This window comes from Trachurus trachurus, assembly GCF_905171665.1.
Source record: "Trachurus trachurus genome assembly, chromosome: 16".
Taxonomy (NCBI): domain Eukaryota; kingdom Metazoa; phylum Chordata; class Actinopteri; order Carangiformes; family Carangidae; genus Trachurus; species Trachurus trachurus.
The window spans coordinates 26,258,550-26,275,242 of record NC_139902.1 but is presented as its reverse complement, the minus strand read 5'-3'; the positions used below and the strand labels follow the sequence as shown (position 1 = coordinate 26,275,242).

General features: G+C 42.6%; 1 protein-coding gene across 3 annotated transcripts in view; it reads right to left on the bottom strand.

The window, feature by feature from the left end:
- Nucleotides 1-16,693, bottom strand: part of vps13b (vacuolar protein sorting 13 homolog B) — a 339,339-nt gene that overhangs the window by 172,150 nt on the left and 150,496 nt on the right. For all 3 annotated transcript variants that reach the window (XM_083990417.1, XM_083990416.1, XM_083990418.1), the window contains one exon: nucleotides 550-784. In XM_083990417.1, the coding sequence (XP_083846543.1) occupies nucleotides 550-784 (235 nt within the window). The remainder of the gene's footprint in view (nucleotides 1-549; nucleotides 785-16,693) is intronic.

The following is a 16,693-nucleotide window of genomic DNA, read 5'->3' as shown; positions in this document are numbered from 1 at the left end:
AAAAGGAGGGTGGCCCATTTTTTTTTCTCCTGCAGAGAAAACACTGCTCAACCGTCTGAGTGTTGCTTATGTTAACTCTACCAGGTGTGCAAACCACATGTGCGAGATCTATTTCTCAAAGTCGCTCTACTTAAGTTTGTTTGTCTTTTGTCATGGTAAATGAGTAGCAGAGGGTCAAAGGTTTGTTCAGTGTTGAAAAGGCCATAATGATGATGAATACACATTATGTAGCCTATTACTATTATGAAACCATTAATTTCAATTATTAATCAAAGCAAATTCGTTCGTAATAAAACTTAAGTAGATTTTCCCCACCCATTGAAATTTACTTTCCAAACACTCCCATTTTTAACCTGTGAACTTATCTCCGTCATTGTTTTCCAAAGTCTATACTAAATTAGTTTTTTTTTCCTCATTTCAACTTTCAAATCAGTCTTTTTTGACACGAGGCCATTTGTTTCTTTCACTGTGTGCTTGTTGTTCTTCCTCACTTTTACAGATTGTTCTTGAGGTTGATCATCATTCATTAGACACCGCTTGAACACCTACCTTCCTCTAAGATGGGCTTGGAGACCTCGAAGGGCAGCTCCTGCAGTGGCTCCATGTACTTGTGCCCGGCGCTGAGGACACTGATCTGGGGCAGGCAGACCACCAGGGTCCCCGGCATGGAGGGCTGGTTGTGGTACCAGCTGCGGACGGTGCCGGGGATGTCACCGCAGATGATGGTGCTCGGGGAGGGGAGGCTGTCGTTGGGCAGGAACACGCAGCACGACTGCAGCTCCAACTGGAGGAGGAGGAGGAGGAGGAGGGAGAGAAAAATAAAGGACACATAAAAAATCATGTTAATCAATTCTGTGAAACTTGATCAGCCACCAGCCACCTGCCTCGCCCCCCCTCCAACTCCGAGATCATTTTCAGTGAGCTAAGGGGCTCAGGGGGCACAGCACTGAGTCAACATTAGACGACTTGGATTGCAATGGAAAGGATCTAATAAAGAACGTGTGCACAACAGTGGGTGTTACTGGAAAAGACTAAACACCCTTAATAATCCTTTCCTTTCAAACTTTAAAAACTAAATTTGTGCTGATATTATTCACAATAGTTTCTGTGTTTTTAAAAATGCTCATTTCAAACCAATGTGAAATTCCATATCAGGGCACCAGAGCACCTTTTACAACTTAAGCGACTGATGGCATTTCAATCTTACGCTTCAAACACTCTTTAGTTTTTTTTTTTTTTTTTTTAAGGGATCAGACCAAACCAGATGTGCTGTAGCCTATCACACATATATCTGTTCGAAAAAGACCAATTTTACAAGACATTAAGTCAGTAGCTAGTAGCCGGAGAGTAAGCAGTCTTAATTCTGTCGAGGCCTTCATGTTTTTTTGTTTTTTTTGTCTTTTTACATTACAGAGGGGCTCCACTGATTTAAAAGACCCGTTAACAGAAAGGAGAGGAGAACGGGGTCCGGGGGGCAGACAGCAGGTGCTCACTCAATGTGTGTCAGTGTGTAGAAAACATTGGGGCTATGATATGGTACTGTATGCACTCCTTTATTCTTAGCACCTTTATACTGTAAGTTCAATTAACAATATTTCATTTAATTTCATTTTGATTTATTCCATTCATGGTTTCAAATGGTTGCACATATTTACATTATGTACACATAGTCACCATAAATGAAAAGGAGCAAGATGAAGAAGAACTTATAGTACCTTCCCCTTTCTATAGTTATATTTGCATCAGCTTACTATCAACACCAATATTATACACTATTTCAAAAAAATTAAAGATGATGAAACATATAATAACATATTCACAGATGCATGTTCTCTGTTGACATTTACGTGTGCAGCTTTTTGCTAATATCCCTCACACAGGCCTGTATACGGGGCACAGCTCATTGTAGTCGAGAAAGAGAGAGAGCAAGAACGACAGAGAGAGAAAAAGAGTGTGAAAGACAGAAAGAGAGAGGGAGAGAAGGAGAGCTAAAGAGAAAAAGAGGGGAACAGCTATGGTTTCACATTCATCTCACGCTGCTTCCTCTTTTGATTACTCTTCAAAGGGGGTTTGAAATCTGAACACTTTTGCACACTGACACATAAGGTTTTGGCCTTTTTAAGAGCTGGCACGCAGGAAGAAAATCCACTGACACTGCCTGGTCTGCTGCAGATCTTAGAAGGGTTAAGCTGTAAAGCAGGCAGACACACGGAAACCGTTGGGTTTAACACTGTGACTCTGGTCTGCACCTTTAGCTCACCGCCTGAGGCTAATGCTCTCCTGCTGGACATCTTGGTTTAGTCATACACATTATTTCACATCATTACACCTTATACCTCTTTTTCTTTTAGCTTTTTTAGGGCGTTTTTTATTTTCAACCATCGAGATATTTTCTGAGCGACGGTGTTTGGCTGATGCTCAATAACTGGGTGTGTCAGTATGTAGAGCGTAAGGACACAGGAAGGAAAACCCAGGAGCAATGACATCCAATAATGCTTTTTTATTACAGGGCTTAATCTACCAAGACTGTAATGTCGTTTTTAGTATGTCAATAAATCAGTAAGTCAATAATCGGGTCATACTTAAGAATTATAGTGAGTGTTTGCTCTGGCCGTCACTGGGGCAGAGGGAAAAAAACAAATGAAATTCCTCACGTTTATGAGGCTGTTACCATCAAATGTTTGTAATTTTTTGTTTTTAATACATTTGATAGTAGAGGTAACATCAACAATGATATGCTTAGAAATTGACTGAACTTTCCATCAATCTGCAATATGATTAATTGGTGATTAACTTAATGCAGAACCAGGCTCAAGTGTGGTTCAAACACACAGAGACCTATATAGTATCTGTGTATATATGAGAAATCTTAACCCTATTACTGCCAGAGATAAACATATGTACTACGTTCAATCATAACAAATACTGAAAGTAATCTTATACTTAAACATTTGCTGTTTCAAATGGGTCATTTCAGATTCTACCATACAGACCAACTGTAAATGACCAACTGCAGTTACCTACTGTAAATATATTATAGTTCCTCTGCAGTATCTGATGGTTGACTAAATCTGTCATCATCTATCAAACTTTGGGAGTCCCAGCTATAGAAAATCATAGGAAAATATTAAACACGAAAATAAATGTTCACTGATGAGCCGTTCATCCTGTTTAAATACGAAAGGGAAACCGGCCGGCGTGAATCTGAGAAGACACAGATGTAAGATTCTTTAGATATTTCATTTTATATGAAAATGTATTGACATTAGTGGGATATTTATCCAAAAACGTAACAGTAGATTTTGTTAGTAGCTATTTAGAAAGGTTCAGTATGTGACTTTATACTTCAGGTTAGCGAATGTCTTTGGAAACCCAAAGGAGAAGGGAACTTTATCTGTATTAAAACGCAGGTTGTGCCATAAAATTATGAATTTATAATCACAGGCGGGCAGCTATACATGGGAACCTACTGCATACTGTAAGTTACCGTCATAATTGTTCCAGTGAATGTGTACAATTTTTTCATTTCTCCTTTATTTATTCAGGGAAGGTCAATTGAGAGCGAGCTCTCTTTTTCAATGACGCCCTGATTACAAAAACACAATTTATACAGTATACAAGGTCATGATTCACAATTACATACAGGTTGAAAAACATTCGATAATACGTTTTTAAAACTATCTAAGGAAATAAGATGATCCAGTTTCAGACAGTTTTGTAGATTATTCCACTTTTGGGGTGCATAAAACTGAAAGGCAGTCTTCCCCAATTCTGTCCTGATACTTGGAATTTGTAAAACCAAGGTGTCCTGTGAACGAGTGTGTAAGTTACAGACTCTAAGTGAGATTAAGCTAGTAAGATAAACAGGTAAAATTTCAAGTAAGGCTTTGTAAATAAAGACCATGCAATGTTGTTCCCTCCTTACACTTAAGGATGGCCAGCCAACCTTATTATAAAGAACACAGTGATGGGTTCGGAACCCATCTCCAGTAATAAAACGAAGAGAGGAGTGATAAAGTGCATCCAGGGGTTTCAATGTAGAGAGAGCAGCATGCATGTAAATGACATCACCATAATCAAGTGCAGATAAGAAAATGGCCTGAACAAGTTCTTTTCTACATTCCATTGACAGACAAGATCTATTACGATAAAAGAATGATAATTTTCCCTTAAGTTTTTTGGTAAGATCAGAGATATGAGTTTTAAAAGACAGTTTGTCATCCAACCAAATGCCCAGATATTTGTAACTTGACACTCTCTCAATTTGAGTCCCGCCAGCTGTTGAGATACCACCATGTGATGGCAAGGAAGAGTGCAATCTGGTGAATATCATGTATTTTGTCTTTTTTGGGTTAAGTGTTAATTTAAGATTAATTAGAGCTTGCTCTATAGTACTAAAATCAGACTGTAGTCCTTTAAGAGCTAAATCAGCAGTTGGAGCAACAGAGTAAAGAATTGTGTCATCAGCATACAGGTGAATAGAACTATTAGCCATGCCGATGCCTAAATTGTTGATGTAAAGGGTGAATAAGATAGGGCCTAAAATGGATCCTTGAGGAACCCCTTTAGTTACACGCACAAAATCTGATTGATAGCCATCAGCCAATACTGCCTGAAATCTGTCATTTAAATAATTATTAAACCAATTACCAGTTTTTTTATCAAAACCAATAGTTTCCAGGCGATTTAAAAGTAACGAGTGGTCTACTGTGTCAAAGGCCTTTGAAAGGTCAATAAAAAGAGTAGCACAGACCAGCTTGTTATCTAAAGCCTTGACAATGTCGTTAGTAACTTTGACTGTTGCTGAGAGAGTACTGTGAGCAGATCTATAACCAGACTGACAGGGATTTAAAATGTTAAAAGTAGACAAAAATATTTTTAATTGATTATTAACTAGTCGCTCTAATACTTTAGCCAGGCATCAATAAAACAAAATACAATAAACACAATAAAACAAAATATAATACCCCTTAGTGGTGTTTGCTTATGATGACTGTAATGCTTTACTGCTGTTCCCCATGGCAACACAAAACCAAAGATGATGTCAAGTGTATGGTAGCTGCAGACTTGCCACATCACACAGTGAAATACTAACAATAATCAGATAACATCTCTCAGATGACAGACAACAAAGGGGGAAAAAAAAGATGAAAAATTGAACGTCCTTCTCTGGGCATAGCGACCGCTGTTTCTACGTGTTTACACCACTGCAAAAAAAAAAAAAAAAGAGGCTCCAAAGGCTTCAAAGGGCCATAGTGTGTAATGGAAAATAAAATGGCATTACAGTCCTAAATCTGGGTGATAGAACACTAATCTTTGGTAAGCTGTTTCTAACCCCTCCTCCTCCTACTCCCCTACTCCACTCTTTGGGTGACAGCTAATAAAAACCACAAAAAATTCAGAAACAAAAAAATGCTGCAGGACACAATGGCAAAAGAACAAGAGTCCAGGAGAGGGTGAGGATGAAGAGCAATTGCTGTGATGCACAGTTCAAGTCAAAGTGGTAGTAAAGTACCTGGATCTGGTGCTCAAATGAGAGTAAAAACCAAGGGAAATAATACTAAACCAAACAGATGAATAAGCTTATTGGTCGTCAAATATCTTCCCAGGGTCTGGATTAAATCATGCTAAAAGTCTGTGTGGCCTGAGAGTCCATGAACACGCTACTTTTTCGAAATACATACCGACTCCAGGAGGCAACAAAGTCACTGACAAAAGTTGTATCCAAGACAAACATGGTAAACAAGAATGATCAAAATATAGTGGGAACTAGAAAGCACTCAGAGAGAGAGAGAGAGCACGACGACTCTGCCAAGGCTGTACAATTGTCTACATTTGTTATTTTAATAATAGAAAATGTTTATTTCACTGAGTGTTTCATGTGAAGTGTAGTGAAATGGCGTCAAGGTGCCAGATATATTTTTTTTTTGACTCGAGTACAATAACTCGTGGGAAAATAGAGAAAATATGTTAAAAATCAAAATGCAACACTGACTGAGAGATGACTAAAATGTATAGTTTATAACCTCCTCCTCTGTCAGAGATGGCATAACTTTAAGGAGTGGATGAAATATCTCTGCTACACCCGAATGTCACACAAGAACTTTTAACCTTTAAGGGGCAACGAAAACGCCAGCTCTCCATGAACACTGCATGAAACAGCAGGTCACCCTGGTTAACCTGTGACCTCTGTGACCTCATGTTTAAGTTAAGACTCTGTCGCACACTCTTTTTCCACCACACACACACAGGCAGCAGCCATATACTGCATCCAAACGAAGACAACGGGGGTAACGAAGGACAAGCGCTGCCTGTCACTGCTGAACAACACTGACAGATCCAAACAGAGAAACAAGCATGAGCTCAGATTATTATGGATCACGATGATGAGGTATTTTCTGTATCTCTAATTGAAATGACCAGATACCACAAGGGAGGGGCGGAAACACTTCAGTACACGTTAATACACAGAAGATGTTAGTGAACTCAGATACGAACCTTTTGAAAACGATTCGACCGAATTTTGGCGCCGTCACGGAGACTTTCTACGTTCCTGATGCGCTTGATGATGTGTGTCTCTGATGACCTTTGATAATTGATAACAGTAACTAGGACGGTCATGTTTACAATTGGCTTGGGTTTGTAAATTGATATGATAAGGCCGCCTGGAGATTTAAAAAAAAAAAAAAAAAAACATTTAAAAACATGATGATAGGATACTGGAGATGGAGTTCAGTGGGAGAGGAGAGGAGAGGAGAGGAGAGGAAATGGAAGGAGAGAAGAGGAGAGGAGGAAAGGGAAGAAAGTGGAAGGAAAGGAGAGGAGGAAAGGAAATGGAAGGGGAGGAGAGAGAGGAGAGGAGAGGAGAGGAGAGGAGAGGAGAGGAGAAGAGAAGAGAAGAGAAGAGAAGAGAAGAGAAGAGAAGAGAAGAGAAGAGAAGAGAAGAGAAGAGAAGAGAAGAGAAGAGAAGAGAAGAGAAGAGAAGAGAAGAGAGGAGGAAAGGAAAGGAGGAAAGGGGAGGGAAGGAAATGGAAGGAGAGGAGAGGAAAGGAGAGGAGAGGAGAGGAAAAGGAAGGAAATGAGAGGAGAGGAGAGGAGAGGAGAGGAGAGGAGAGGAGAGGAGAGGAGAGGAGAGGAGAGGAGAGGAGAGGAGAGGAGAGGAGAGGAGAGGAGAGGAGGGAAGGAAAGGAAAGGAAAGGAAAGGAAAGGAAAGGAAAGGAAAGGAAAGGCGGAGGGACCAGAGGGGAGTCCAATGTTTGTGTTACGGGTTATGCCATGGTTGCACACACAGCAAAACACATCAGAACGAAAAAAAAACCTCCAATGTTTTCTGTCCTCACAGGTCAAAGTGGGAAGCAAGAGTGTGTGTGTGTGTGCGTGTGTGTGTGTGCATGCACGTGTGTGTGTGTTTCATGTCACAGCTTCAAGTGTAAAAGTTAAGGTTGTGCAGGACTGTGTTTGGTATTCCACAAAATTGTGTTTAACAGCCCTGTAACAGGCCAATAAACACAGCACTGGAAGCAGTTAGCCTGTGTGACAATGTCCCCCTACTGCAAGCTGATAGACATGCCAGGGTTGTGTATATTTTTGTGAGTGTTTGTCTATATGTGTGTGTGTGTGTGAGAGAGAGAGAGTGGGAGTGGGAAAGCATGCACACTGTCTGCTGCAGCACAGGACAAGAAACTGACAGGTACTGTATGCTTAAAACTAAAGTTTGTGCAGTCAGTGACATTGCTTTCGAGGCAAAAGGCCACGCTTGCTTGCTGCATGTTTTTGTACTCACCAGCCTCTCACAGGGTTCAGCTAAACTAAATTATATCATTATCCATAACAGGATAGTGGAAATGTATTTTCTGTTGGGGTTAGATCTCTGCTAGGGGAGTCGCATGGAAAGGCAGCTTTTTCCCAACAAAAGGAAAGTTTCTGAGATGAATTTAAAAATAGAAACGGGCACAAATAATAATCTGAAAAGCCAGGAGTATAATTGCAGTGTGGAATAACTGTTACACAACTTTTACCCTCTGTGGGGTTCGTAATGTTGTAATGTGGAATACAACTGCAGCAAAAAAGCATGACAGACAGATGGCCTCTGGAAATAAGTCAGGTACACGGAATAACAACAAATATAGAACAAGAGTGTGCAGCACTTTAGTAACTATGAGGTTTCAGAAAGGTATCAAGAGGAGGACAGAGGATTATCAGAGACATGTGATGATTACTGTAGTTATGATAAAGATTCAAGTTCAATGTATCTGTTGGCTATAGGTTTAGGAATGGCAGGTGTGTCCATAACTCAACATCATGTCGTAACAGGTTAAGAGTTAAAGAGTCGTGATTCTTCATTCCTTCGCTCCAATGACATCATGTCCTGTCAAAGTGAAACTAAATCTATTAACATAACATATGAGTTAAATGTCAGCAGCACCTCCGTTCCCCCCAGTGCCTCTAATGACAGATTCATTCAGGAAAAAACACTGCAGGGACACTGTCAGAGTGTGTCTGTGTGTGTCTCTCTGTGTGTATTCAGGGAGTATGGTGTGTCACTTGCAGCACACTCTATTAATATACTTCAAAAACAGAGGAAACACGTTTCAATTTTGACCAGGAAATCTCTAATCTCTAAAAAAAAAAAAGACTGAAGCCAATCAACTCCTTATGAGGCTGCTGCATGTGCCGGGGCTTTCACTGTAAAAACATGCTCAAATGACATTCTTACAAATTTACAAAAGGCACACACACACATCATACAGCGAACGGGACACGCAAAAATAAAATAAAATTTAAAAAAAGCTCTGTGGCCTGAAGCCAAAACACCTGAGTTAACATCCCCCGTTTTCTTTTTTCTGAGAGCCCTCATTTCTCTCCAATATCCTCCCTGAGCCCTGACACTGTGCTCACCACTTCCTCTGAGGGATGGTAGATGCAACGGCACAAAAAAAAAAAAAAAAAAAACTTTATACAACTCCACTGAATTTATATGGTTATATCCCCCTGCACTACTACTGGATGTTGAACAAGTTCAGTAAAACAAGCTGGCTGCTGCATCCCTTCTCCTCCTCCTCCTCCTCTTATTATTATGTTTGCCCTGAGGGTGAAATCACCACAAACTGCATCCAAAAAGCTGCAGCGAGGGGGGAAACTCCCCTTCAGTATGGTTTCCACAAGAGAAGTGGGGATACTGCTGTTTGGCACCGAATCAGAGACGGAGCAAGAGATTGTGTGTGTTTGTGTGTGTGTGTGTGTTGTTTGTACTTATGAAGAATCCTACCCATCGCTGCCTTTCATCAGCAAATCCTTGGTATGTGGAGGGAACGTCTGTGTTATCTGGTTGGCTCATTCAGACATGAGCGGGGAGGGGAGAGGAAGGGTTGGGGGAGAGATCTGACAATACGCAGCCATCAGTGGGCAGAGACGAGCTGGAAATAATATAGGAATCAGTATATCATGTAGCATGATAGGCCAGTGGTCTTCAGATGTGTAAGTCTCAGTATATGCACACTGACAAACACAGGACTCAGTAAAAACGCTCGAGGCCTTGGAGAGCGAGCGTGCCAGTGGTTTTTGAGTGACAGCCTGTTATTTAGTAGGTGACCATTGCTTATCCTGAGACTTAGGCCTTGATCCCTCCCTCTTAGGCCTCTAAATGAACAAGGATCTTCTTACACTTTGATCTGCAGTCACTTCAATCTGAACTGTGGATCAGGAAGCCAGCGTACACTGTCAGGAGGAAGTAAATAAGAACTACAAGAACATTAAAAAATCATGAAACATATCCATTTAGAGGGGACTCTTGTGTTTAAATGGGAAGATGCCAAATTACTCTTTTCTTTTCGTCTTTGTCTTTTGCTTCCTTCTCATCTCCGCCTGGCATCACATCACAGAGTCTAAATATGGGTTTGTTCCATCTTCTTGTTGCAACTTCAGCTCAGTTTTGCTCCTCATCACGTCTCTGCTCCATCAGATAGTGTTCACGATCCGGCCACATGTTTGGACCCTGTTTCAAATCATTCAGTCTCAATACCCCCAAAAAGCGTCCCTCACTTCCTGCTCTCTCTCTCTCTTCCTGCAGTGGGAGCATATGACTTGTCTCGAGTAGCATTTCTCCCTTGAGTCTTTGTGAAGATGGTTTATCTGGTTCCAGCAGAGCAGGTTCTAATAGAGAGGAAGCAGAGGGCCAAACACACTTAAGCTTTAAAAGGCTGGGGCCATGTGGAAATGGCCTATATAACCACAGGAGGCTCTTAGGATCCGCCGGGCTTCGCCAGTAAATGACAGAACAGTGAGTTAGACGGAGGACAGCCTGTCTACTCTGGAGGAGTACATTATTTTCAGGTCGTCACTGTAAGAGGGACAGTTAAATGTTTCAAACATAAACAGGTAGAAAACTCAGTTTCAGCTTTCATGCATACACAATGATTAAAACTGTGGAATATATCTGCTCTAAATGTTTAAGGCTCCTTCACACCATATCGAAAGTTTGAGCCTCTGCTATACAGTATGAACCGTTTTTCCGCCACGTAAAGTAATGTTTATTAAAGTACAGATTTTATAAAAGTCATCTCTGCAGATTAATGTGTCCTCGCTGAGCCCATAAAAAAAACCTGGCCCTCCATATTGATACGGCAGAGACATGATGATGCCGAAGTGTCCACTCATCTTGAAAACCACTTACAGCAGCACAGCTGTCCCGCTAAATAATCCTGACCGCACTAAACACAATTTCTGACACAGTCCTCTAACTTGGAGCCACACAATAAAGTACGTGTCTGACATTTGTCCTGTGGTGCTGATGTGAAGCTTATTGTTTTTATATCACTGCAGAGAACAGAGACTTGGAGGCCCCCGGTTCTGTGCAGAAAACCAAAAAAAAAAAAAAAAACCCTGTAGGCCAAGATCACCTCACTGTGTGTGGAGCGACCCCACAACATGTGAAGCGCACACACTTGCACATAAACTTGCACGTTCAAGCACGAATGAACCGACACGTTTTTTTCTACACACAATAAGCAAAGCCATGACACACAGGAAATCACCCAGAGATAGAGGAGAGGAAATTAGAAACACCCTCCCAGCATCCCCAGTGAAAACATTTGCAACTCTGGAGCAGAAAAATCTCAGCGGAGAGATCGGCAGCAAACGGAAAGCACATTCCTTTGTTTTTAAGAACCTGATACCTCTCCAAATGTAATCTTCCTGTGACTGCACCAGACGGGACACTGTGTTCGTAAATGGCCAGTCGAATGAACAGAAGGTCCACACAGAGCAAACCCCCCTCCTCCTCCTCCTCCTCCTTCTTCCAATCTCTCTGGATACCCCACCCACTGTTAACCTCCTGCTCCCCCCTTCCTCTGCATATCCTCCTAGCATTCTCCGCTTTGTCCAAAAGCACATTTGGAATAGTGGGTGTAATAATGTAAATAGTGTCTCCATGTAAATTAACATGATTAATGTGTGTATCTGAAGATGACACCGTGCAGATGTGTGTTGTGGTGCACGGATGTACACAACTTGAGTTTTTTTTCTCCTGCGACCGCAGAAAGCAGCTTTCCTCCCTGATGTCTATGAGAAAGGCATCTATCCGTGATGCCTCCTGACAACAGATAGGCTAGGTCTCACCCACATGCCACCACAAGCAATAAGCTTGTGGCCTGGCACGGCGGCGCAGCCAGGCAGCCAGCCATCCCTGTGGCTCTGCATTCCTCTCTTATAACACTGCTTACAGAAGCTGACAAGCACTGGAGGTCTCTCTGGCCGAGGTGGAAATCTGCAAAAATAAACGCTTTAGGTGACATGAGGGCTTTGTTTGTTTCTGCTGGCCCGGCTGTTTGTGTTAGCGCGGTGGGTTAATTGCAACTTTGATCGCTGCGTTTATTGATCCAACAGTGGCCTTAGGAGTGTGGCTGGCCCGGCCTGCTTCGCCTGCGTCTATCCCCCCCACCCTCTCACCCCTCTGATCTTAAACAAATCACCCCTCCACCACCCCGGCATGGTGAGCCACTGCAGATGGGGTCTTAGGGGTGGCCACACCAGAATAGGACTGAGGATGCACTTGGACAGGCTGGTCATAAGTGGTACTCGTGACGTGATAGCTAGAGAGTGAGGCCAAGGACAAACAGCACATGGGAGCTTAGTTTTGGTAAGAGAGAGGGGCCTCTTAATTGGGGATGGGTGAACCGGTCTGGAATGGACAGGCAATAGGCGAGGCTTTAGGTGAGGATTTAGTTTACCGAGAGCGAGCTGATGAATTCAGCAAAGTCCAAAAAGCTGATGGCAGCTCTCTCCCCTCGCTGTCGAGGTGGGGCTTATGCAAGATCCATGGTACAGCTAAGAGCTTAGACAGAAGCCTTGACACACGCAGCCAGCTGGACTGCAGTTTGGTCAGATATGAAATAGGCTTGGCTTGGTTCATCTACAGTAGTGATGTGGCCAGATCATTCTTGCTCTGGGCTATCTGAAGTGCAGCGGAGGTGGCTGTGATTATGTTATGCAGTGTGCACTACTGGGTCAACTTGAATCAGATGGCGAGAGTCTGCAGATGAAAACTGATTTCATTGGCGAACTGGCAACATTTTTCTTTTCTTTTTTACCATTCTTGATTTATGCAGTGTGACCCGTTCGAGCAGTTGAAGCCGGGCTGTTTGTGAACCTCCGCTGGTCTCATTTGACCCGTGTTTGGCATCAGCTCCTCCTCTGTCCCAAGACAAGGGGTGCATGCATGCTCCAACTATTCAGCCAGAATCACCTCCAAACAAGCTTTCCAAAACACATTGTGAAGAACAAGAGAGAGGGGAGGGGGGGAGGAAACCACACATAATTTTTCCCCATCAATTTTTAAAACATCCCAATCTTGAAATTGTAGCTGCTGTGACAATTTTGTACTTAACAAAAGCTGCAGTGTATCAGATTTTTTTTTTTTATCCTAATGAAAATCAGTTCCAGATCTCTGGGTCTTCGGAGGTTCACGACGCTACAGACACACGAGGATACCGGTGAGCGCTTTTCCAGCGCAGCCCGCTGCAACGGGTCAAATATCCTGCACATGATCTTTAATGACCATCAGGTCAACAGTGTATTGACACAGCAGCAGCAGATGATGGAATATGAATCTGGCCACACAGGCACAATAACACACCCATCAACATGTGTATGAGGACACACACACACACACAGTGTCCTCACTGGTCGGTAAACAGCCAATAACACATCTACTGTTACACTGTGGGGTCTTGATTTAGATCAGGCAACACCAGAGTACGACTGCATAATCAAGAGAGAATGTGCAGACTTTCTCTTATTCTCTCCATCATATCCCCACAGTACCTGCCCTCGTATCGCTCTCTGCTCCTCTTTCTCTCCTTCCTCGCAATTTGCTCTCTCTCTCTGTGTGTTGGAGACTCGGTTCTGCCCTCAGCAATTATCCTCCTCTCTGTTTGCATTACAACCAATCAGCACGTAGTTTTTCTATTAGACAACCAGGGACTGAAAACTATAAAAGCCGGTTCGTTTTCCTGTGCTCTTAAACCTAACACCATGACATTACATTTCCTAATGTCCCACAGACTCTCTGTCAGAGAGAATAGGATTCATCTCGGGACTGAAAAAACACTCCACAGTGTGCAACAAGGTATTCTATCATGCATAATTGCTTAAATATGCAATATTTGCAGTTGACAAATTGAGTTGAACATACTGAATGACCACCAGTCAGTGTGTGCAGTGTGGTTTAACTCAGTTTGTGGTCTAAGTTTTTGTAAAACAAGCATGCTCCGTTTGAAAAGTAGTTCTTCTGAGGGGATGCACTGGAAAACGTGTGGGCAGCGTTTTGTGTGTGAGGGGGATTACAGATTAAATTCATCGCCGTTTTATTCTAACAGTTTTATTGTGATGGATGCTCCACTGAATCGCCTTGATTTAAGCGTCTTTAACCAAACACAGTTTCAAAGAAATGCTAACCTTGAACTCTGATTAAACACAATATTCGTGGAATAAATACAGACCTGTTTTTTTTTCCTCAAACCTCAGGGTTTGTAACATGACGGTTTAAATCTGATACGTTGACATTTTATTACCACAATCCCCAAAGAAACATGGTGTTTTAAGTGACACAAAATTGCAAATCATTTAGAAATTGTGGGATCTGACGGACAGGGAGGATGAGGTGTAGAATGGGGGTAAGATGGGATGGAAGGAGGGAGGGAGGGAGGGAGGGAAGGAGGGAGGGAGGAGGGGCAGAGGATGAAGTAATGTGCCTGCAGAAGGCGCTCCAGCCGAGGGTCAGATGCTGTTCATGGAAACCATCTGGCCGGCTCGATCTTAGCCACACCAAACATACAGTACACATGATCCTCCTTTCTATCTCTCTCTCTCTCACTTTCCCCCCTGCTTTCATACTGCCTGTTTTTTCTCCTCCTTCCTCCTCTTCCTTACCTCCCCTTCCCTTTCCATCACTTTACCTTTTCTACCCCACTGCTTTTTCTCCTCTCTCTTTCTCTCTCAAAAATATCCTACTCATTAATGCATGGCAGCTGCAGGGAGCAGTGTTACTTCATTTTTCCATGGCAACGGTCTCTCTGTTTCAGCAGATCCCATTTCAGTTTTGGTAGCAACGTGCTCTTTTGCCAACGCTGAACACATTCATGTGTTAAATAGAAGGAATTATTGCAAAATTCCTGAAATAGAATAACCATCCGGATCACTTGCAATTATTATCGGGGGCCGGGAGAGAACATGGGTGTCCTCGGCTCGAATGGGCTGGAGAAGAGGAGATGACAGGGTGAAAAGTAGTAGGGGTGAGCGGCGGGGGAGAAGGGCAGATAGGGAACAAGCTGGGGGGCAGAAATACAATACAGGGGACAAGAGAGGCAAACTGATAGGATGCATTTATATGTAAGGAACAACAGCGCCAGGAGCTGGAGCAGGAGAGAGAACGAACAGCGAGGGTCTGAACTGTGAAGGCTGAGGGCAAGTGGCCATTTAAAAGTCTGCCAGTCCGCACTGGCCAACGTGACAATTGCAGCGCTGCCCTTCAGCTTAATGCAAAGTGACGAGTAAAATAACAACACCTACACACATGATGATAGCCTTGCATGACCAAGAAACTTAGTTGCCTCTTCAGGGAAACACACACACGCACACACACGCACGCACACACATACACACTGTACTATGCGTAATGTCATGAAGACTTCACCACCAGTTTGGATGGTATGTCCCTCTGACCTCACCACTCTCTGTGTGAGAAAGACTCTGACTCTTCTGCTATAAATCAATATATTTTTCTCTCCCTCCTACGACTCACTGTTTCTTTCAGTGCATCGTTCCTGAGAGTCATGTGCACTAATCAATAACAACGTGAGACAGCTATATGCAGCGAGTGAACCGTCTCATTCTCTTTGAACCAGTTGGCTGGTCTGTTTTCAGCATTAGCCGTCCATCTGACTATTTCATGGACAGTTTTTAAGGAGATTAAAGACAGTTCTCTCATGGCTTCGAATGGATTAGGAATAATGTTTCGGCCATTTTCATTGCAGGGTGAAAATCGCCTATCATTGCTAGCGAGGTAACAAGAGAAGAGGGTCTTATAAATGGAGATAGATAGGAATGTGCTCCATTTGAAGTCATAAAAAGGAGCCACGGCTCAGAGTTTGGTTAAAGCGCTCGGCCAAACCCGTGACAGAGCGCGACAGTCACAGATTCAGATGATAATCAGCGCCTGACACTGTCCGGTGTGTGTGACAGAGAGAATGACCAGGAGCCTGTGGTGGCCGTGTCTGTCCTTGAACAAGACAAGTGTGGTGTAAGGAAGGAAGGGTGATTTTAGAGCAGAGCAGCACTACAAATGGAAATTGTGCATGTTCTGCTTTTTCCAGCTGCTATTCTGGGTCTTAGACTCTGAGTGGGATATGCGTCTAAGACATTACATAAGCTATATTCAAGTTTAGAGTCACACTGTAATGAAATGTACAGTACAGTGGGGACAAAATTGCTTGCACAGACCTTTTGAGGTTAAGCTGTTTCTTGAGGTAAGGTAACGGATGACACAGCAAAGTTCATTAAACCATGAACAACTTGAACCTCGTGCTCTTTTTCCATCCTTCATTGTCGTTATAATCTGACCTATTTGTATTAAAATAAACCCACAGACTAGAATCTGGACAAGAGCTCTACTCTATGAGAGAAGACTTTCTAAAATTAATCTCAATTAAGAGTTATCTCATATGCCTATTTTGTTTTAACAGCTTTACAGTAAGTGATCTCAACTGTGGTAAAATAATAAATAATAATAATAATAATGAAGTATATTATGTAATTTCTCTTCCTGAATCTCATTCCCCCACCTTCTCTCTGTCCCTGGTGCATGCCTTTCTCCTGTAAAAAAGATGGAAAGAAATCCCTGCATGCCAAATTGGGCACATGTGCGGCATAAGTGTGAGCCATTAGGTATTCTGTTTACACCACACTAAAATAAATGTGGTTTAAGTTTGGGGATATCCAAGGCCTGGGGTACCAGCTGTCAGGTCGTTCCGTTTGGTCCGCTCCCACTCCCATGTCAACAGGACAGACTGTTTCCTAATTACTGCTGCAGTACATGGTGTGGTCCCAGTTGCACAGCCAAAGGGGACAGAGGAAAGTGGAGGCAATGACGGGCTTAGCAAACTATTAGAGGGTTGAGTTAATTTTTGTGGAAGTACTG